At 45.0% G+C, this 6,000-nt stretch overlaps 1 protein-coding gene across 6 annotated transcripts in view; it reads left to right on the top strand.

Moving 5' to 3' along the window:
* ctnnd2b (catenin (cadherin-associated protein), delta 2b) overlaps positions 1–6,000 on the top strand; it is a 153,939-nt gene that overhangs the window by 50,756 nt on the left and 97,183 nt on the right. For all 6 annotated transcript variants that reach the window (XM_035635200.2, XM_035635199.2, XM_035635202.2 and 3 more), the window contains one exon: positions 1,346–1,458. In XM_035635200.2, coding sequence (XP_035491093.1) covers positions 1,346–1,458 — 113 coding nt within the window. The remainder of the gene's footprint in view (positions 1–1,345; positions 1,459–6,000) is intronic.

Genomic DNA, 6,000 nt, shown 5'->3' with positions numbered 1-6,000 from the left:
GCTACGTGCCAACTTGGCCTATTAGGGAGAGGGGAGTCCCGGGACTTTTTTTAGTCCCAGTCCGTCCCTGAAATCCACCATAATAAAAGCAATCTGTCTTGGTGCAAAGACACCTGGATTTTAATGAGGGAATTGAAGGTTGGCACTCTGATTGATTTAGTGCATGTTACAGCTAAACCAAACAATGACTAACTAAAGCCCCTTTCACACTGGCCAAAAAACCTGTTTAAACCCGGCATTTGAAATTGTTTAATCGGCATTCAGCCCCGGGTCAAATGACTCAGCGATAGACCCGGGTAATAACCGGCTTCACCTCCGATCGGCATTGATGTGAACGTCCCACCCGGGTGAACGTGCTAATCTTTTAGCTTTACGCCGCGTTCACCAATGTCATGACGTAAACACGTGACGAACCGCGTCGGCTGGCGATCATCAGACCCTGGTCTGCTTGCAGTGTGTGAAAGTGGCCAATTGCCAATTTTTTAGCAGGTCGACCCGTGTACGTGTGAAACGTGTAATGTTCTCCAAAGGAATAAACAGAATAAACAAAGATGCCATATCTTCAGCATGTTTACCACATCGTTTCCACTCGCCTGAGGTTCGACTCGAGCTCTGTCATCTCCTGCCCGCTTCTGTCAGCGATACGGGGGCACTGCACTGGGGGGAAAAAGCACCTGCAGCTGTTTATCCCGATGAACAAACCCTTAATAAGGCATAACTGTGGTGGATGGAAATGCACAATTCGTTTTGCAGACTTTGTAGAGATTAATGCAAAACTTTAAACATCAAATTTGAACGGAAAGTAAAGTAAAGCTCGTTAGGCCCATTGTTGACAAGAGAATGAAAGTTTTTTTATTTGGTAAATGTACGCGCCCTGTAAGAACGTGGGCGCCATTTACGGTAACACCACTGCCTGTCGATTTAACACCAACCTCCAGCCCTCGAGGTTTCGTCTTTACTCTGAAGAGCAACGACTTTCACAGCAGGATGCCAGTCCACACAGTTTCAGTGTATAGGTGACCTGTCAGACGAGCTTTAGACGAAGCTGTCATGAAAATAAAACAAAATGCTGACAAATGCCATTCAGATTCAAACACTTCTCAGTGAATGTCTGTCAGTGCGCAAATGGCAGACCCGCTGAGTTTTCCCACCGCAGACTCCAAAGTCCATTTAGCAACAATTAAAAATGTGTCGCGCGACTGCGGAGCCAAAATAACGATGAGGACGGCTGTAGATGTGACAGTAAATAAGAAGACAGATTGTTTTGACACATTCTCTGTTTCTCTCCCTCCTTTTTCTTCTCTCTCCCCCTCTCTTCTCTCTCACTCTCACTCTCTCTCCACAGGAGTTGCAGTTTGAACGTCTGACCAGGGAGCTGGAGGCCGAACGACAGATTGTTGCCAGTCAGCTGGAGAGATGCAAGCTTGGCTCGGAGACTGGAAGCATGACTAGCATCAGGTGTGTGTGTGTGTGTGTGTGTGTGTGTGTGTGTGTGTGTGTGTGTGTTTGCGTGTGTGTGTCGGCTGTGCTCATGCAGGTGACTGGCTTTTACAGCTGGTCGTACGAGAGATACATCCCCCTTGATTTGTATCCAGAATTCGTCTCCGCCGTTCGAGGTCAAAGCTCCAGCTCACGACCAACGGCGTTCTGCTTTTGAAGTCAGAGGGCGCAGTGCCCCTGCATTCCTCTGGTGCACTGGATCGTGATCCCTCTCCGGTGACGACGTACAGTACTTACTGCAGCAGTTGCTCGGCAGAGCTGCGTGTGCATATATATTTATTCTATTGTTTTCACATTAGATTACACAGAGGAAGAGATGGATTGCATCTGGGAGCTCTGGCTTTTCCTTTCGCCTGCTTGGGTTCGAGTTGTTGCGTCATCACCGTTTTATCAGTTCACGTCTTATTGATCAAAGTTGTGTTTCAAAGCCTCGAGTTGATTTGAGGACACTGAGATGAATGTTCAAAGGGGCGCAGTGCAGTCTTTTATCATAAATAGGCAATAACTGCACTTTTGAGGTATAATTTACGGCAAATAAGCAAAAACTAGTTTTTACTTATTTGCTTATTAAACATACTATTACTATATTAAGTTGTTAAAGTGACTTTTCACAGTCACTTGATCTGTTGGTATTATAAAATATGATATGCCATTCATCATTTTTGGACTCAAACTTCTTAGATTTCAATCAACTACAATTTAATCAAGCCAGTGATTATTTCATTCAATGTTCTGTCTATAGAATGTTTCATGATAAAACAAAGAGGAACCGCAGAGCAACAACTTTGTAATAACGTCATAACACAATTCTTTAATAGAATGTGTTGTTCAGTTGAAAAGGATTAAAGCTCAAGATAGATAACGTGAGACCTCTAATAAAGCCATTCGTATGTGCACAGTTTGCCTCCAGAAAGGATAAAGTTGCAATTTAACTACTAATACTATTGCACCTTGAAACACAGAGGTGCATGAGGAATAGATCCCGTTGAAACTGTTTCATCTTTAAAGGAATCAGACTTTTGATTTTAGAGGGAATCTAGATTTGCTGTGATCATGTGACCTTCCTAATACGCAAAGAACATCTCATTATGTATTAGTTAAACTGTGCATATATAGTTTATTAAGCTTTTAGTAGTTAAAACCCATTTAGTTTTTGGTCTGATGGCACAGAATACAAATCACTCTCTTTACTAAGATAATAGGCTGTTTATTGTCCATTAAATGCAGCAATTGGCTCTCACGAAGAATCCGACAATGAGCAGCCGTCACATGAGTCCATTATCCTGCTCACGACCTTCATTATTTTTTATTTTTTTTGTGAAGAGAGGAAGTTAACTGTACACAGTTTGGAGAGGCCGTCACATTGTTGTCCGCTGATTGAGTTTGGACCCGAGCCATCTCTGCTCTGAGCCCAAAGATCACGTTCTGCACATTCCGGGCCTGTCCCAATGTGCAAACATCACCCCTGACACGGCCGTGCTAATGCACTTAGCCTGCCTCTCAGGGCAATGTAACGCGATTAAAGCCTCAGTCTCACTCCGCCTCTCATACACACACACGTAAACAGACACATACACACACACACACACACACACACACACACACACACACACACACACACGCACGATCCATCACCGTTTGAGCAAGTGGGGATTCCATCCATCTCAAACTAATTACTCGTCTGCCCACATTGTACTTCTCATTTCAGTGGGGTGGACCAACAACGAGTGGGAAGACGGTCTGAAACCGATTCATTCACGAGTTCAATTAACCGGCGTGTGCACAGTTAGCTCTTCAGCGCTGTCACGCAGGGCTGCAATGAGGACGCTCATTTAAAAACGGCGGCCACATGGGAGATGGAAGAGGTGTGGAGTCCAAAAAAAAAACCCCACATCTTCCTCTCCATCCACCCAGCTGCACGCAGATGGAACAAAGGCCGCCATCCTGCTAACTCGATTAGACGGTTTTATGATTCAGTAGTGGGAGCAGCGCGTCTTCTGGATTACTCTGCCTTCTTTCGCTGTTTCTTTTTTTTTTTTTTTTTTACAGGCCACTGTGTTTGACTTAGGGTTGGTAATTACCAAATGGACAATTGGTTTGGCAGGTCCATCAAGGCAATATGCTGGAGGGTTTTGTAGTAAAGTGTGTGTAGGAGGATGTATTGTTCAGTTACCTCTGGAACATCAGTATTGTTGCTGCGCCGAATAGTTGTATTCATCGCTGCTTTTCCTGGTGAACAAAGGGGCCGACATTTAATCAGCAGCCACAATACACATACATGAATTTTGACTTTCATGGTGTGAGGCCTGTTGACTTGTTGTTGAATTTCAGCAATAGAGTTGAAGTAAAATTAAAACCATCTTGCTGCAGTGATTTGAGTATTTTATTCATCACTCGATTAGTATGTGGATTTCTGTGTTGAAAAATACTTTCTTTCTTTTTTTGCCTGTTAATAATAATAAAAAAAAACTTTATTCCTTTTTTTTTCTCAGCTTCTCTTTCGCAATGATCGCCATGTCTGCAGGGTTCAATGCATTTTGGCTGCAGATTCTGTTTCCCTCTTTGGTAAAGGAGTAAGTAATCCAAATGCTGACAATGACCATGATAGCTAAAATGGATGGTTGAGATCGTATTCTTTGGCCACAACCAGCGAGATCGCAACGTGATTGGTTGTACACTCACACACTCTTTCGTCTTTTTTAATGGCGGTTGGCAACCGGCGTGATAGGCGTGTGATCGGCGCCTTCTGCTCTGGAGTTTTCCCTTTGTCCTTTGACATTGGCAGATGTTAAAATGTGGCGGAAAAGTGAAAGAAAATCGTTACATTTTGTGAATTTTTTATCGTAGCGCTTATTTGTTTTTAAAAACCAATATATTGTTCCCAACCAAATGAAGCGCAGCATTTAAAAACTTTAATAAACAAGGCCGAATCAAAGAAAATATGTGAGATGTCACGTCGTTGCCCGCCATTCCAGGCAACTTGACGATACGCATGCACAAGTAGTGAACCGGTGAACGAGCTCATCCTTATCATGTTCTCGTTACCGTGTTCTCGGTCTCCGCAATATCATAAAGATGTGAAACCTGGACCTGATATACTAGCCAGGACGCTGCACTTGAGTTTCTTTGGAAACTCTGTCCGAGACGGGCCTATTGTCTGTCCCTGTGGGGCAGCTCTAGTTTCTGCACCCAGACAAACCACAGGTTCATAGACTGAGGCACAGTTGATATAATATGACCAACGGTGTTCTGACCAGGGACAATACAATAGCTGTGTGGGCTTTTCAGACACCCTGGCAGATGGCTGTGCTAGATAGATACAATGGAGACTGCACGGGACTGTGTCACCGGTGCACAGGGTGACTTTTCATGAGCTGTGTCCTGTGTGTTCACTTCAAGGTTGGAAAGTTGAGAAAAAAATCACGTGAGGAAAACTGTGTCTGTACTGAGAATACAAATCTTTGTGCCATAAGAAGGGGAATTCCCCCCAAAATAAATAACTTGTGAATCATCGGTTCATGTCATGGTTTTGAGTCAAATCCTTAGCAGCAGTTTGTCTTTGTTTTTAATATTTGGATATGATAATTATCATAAAAAGTATGCAACATGGTACTTCTTAAGACGAGCGTGTCGTGTCCCCACATAGTCAGGTCAAAGCACAGAGAAGTGGAAGAGGGAATGAGTGTTAATTGCAGCCGTGTGGCTGTGGGGGTGCAGGAAGTTCGGGAGCCTGCTCCTGTTGTGTTGTGGAGGATAAAGACTTTCAGAGGTGCTAATGGGTTCTTCAGCTCTGCCTTTGTTTCCCGTCTCAATCAGTCACCGCAGGTCACAGTGTCTGCCGCGGCATATGCTGCTGCTTTTTTTCCGCTTCAAACAGCTCAAATCCAGTGTGTGTGTGTGTGTGTGTGTGTGTGTGTGTGTGTGTGTGTGTGTGTGCGTGCGTGTGTGTGTGTGTGTGTGTGTGTGTGTGTGTGTGTGTGTGTGTGTGTGTGTGTGTGTGTGTGTGTGTGTGTGTGTGTGTGTGTGTGTGTGTGTGTGTGTGTGTGTGTGTGTGTGTGTGTTGTTGCTTTATGAGTCAAACTGAACCAATGGTGTGCGTGCTGAAAGAAGAGTTATGACATATTATCTTGCCCCTGACAGGGCGCACACAGATACAGATACAGGGTTTCGGATCCGGCGGTTGGTTCCACTCTACCGCCCGAGGAACTGCCCCCTCCCAGCGCGGGGGCTATCTGTCTGCCTCTTTTGGCTGTGAATATTTGTGATATCTGTTCCGTAGTCTGAATCGTGGCTCTAGTGTGTGTCTGGCCGCTGAGTGGTGTGTTTGTATGTGTGTGCGTCAATGCGTGTGGCCATAATCATTGGCTGCACACACGGCACCCGGCCAGACCCACCACCAGCCGTCTGGCGGGAAAAGGTGACCCGTCTTGCGAGCCCAGCGAGGGCCCATTACCCAGAAGCTGTCGGGGCGCTTCGGCTGCCAGCTTAGCCCTTTACAGA

The sequence above is a fragment of the Scophthalmus maximus genome, chromosome 5 (assembly GCF_022379125.1).
Source record: "Scophthalmus maximus strain ysfricsl-2021 chromosome 5, ASM2237912v1, whole genome shotgun sequence".
Classification (NCBI taxonomy): domain Eukaryota; kingdom Metazoa; phylum Chordata; class Actinopteri; order Pleuronectiformes; family Scophthalmidae; genus Scophthalmus; species Scophthalmus maximus.
The sequence above is the reverse complement of the archived record's forward strand: the minus strand, read 5'-3'. Positions and strand labels throughout refer to the sequence as shown.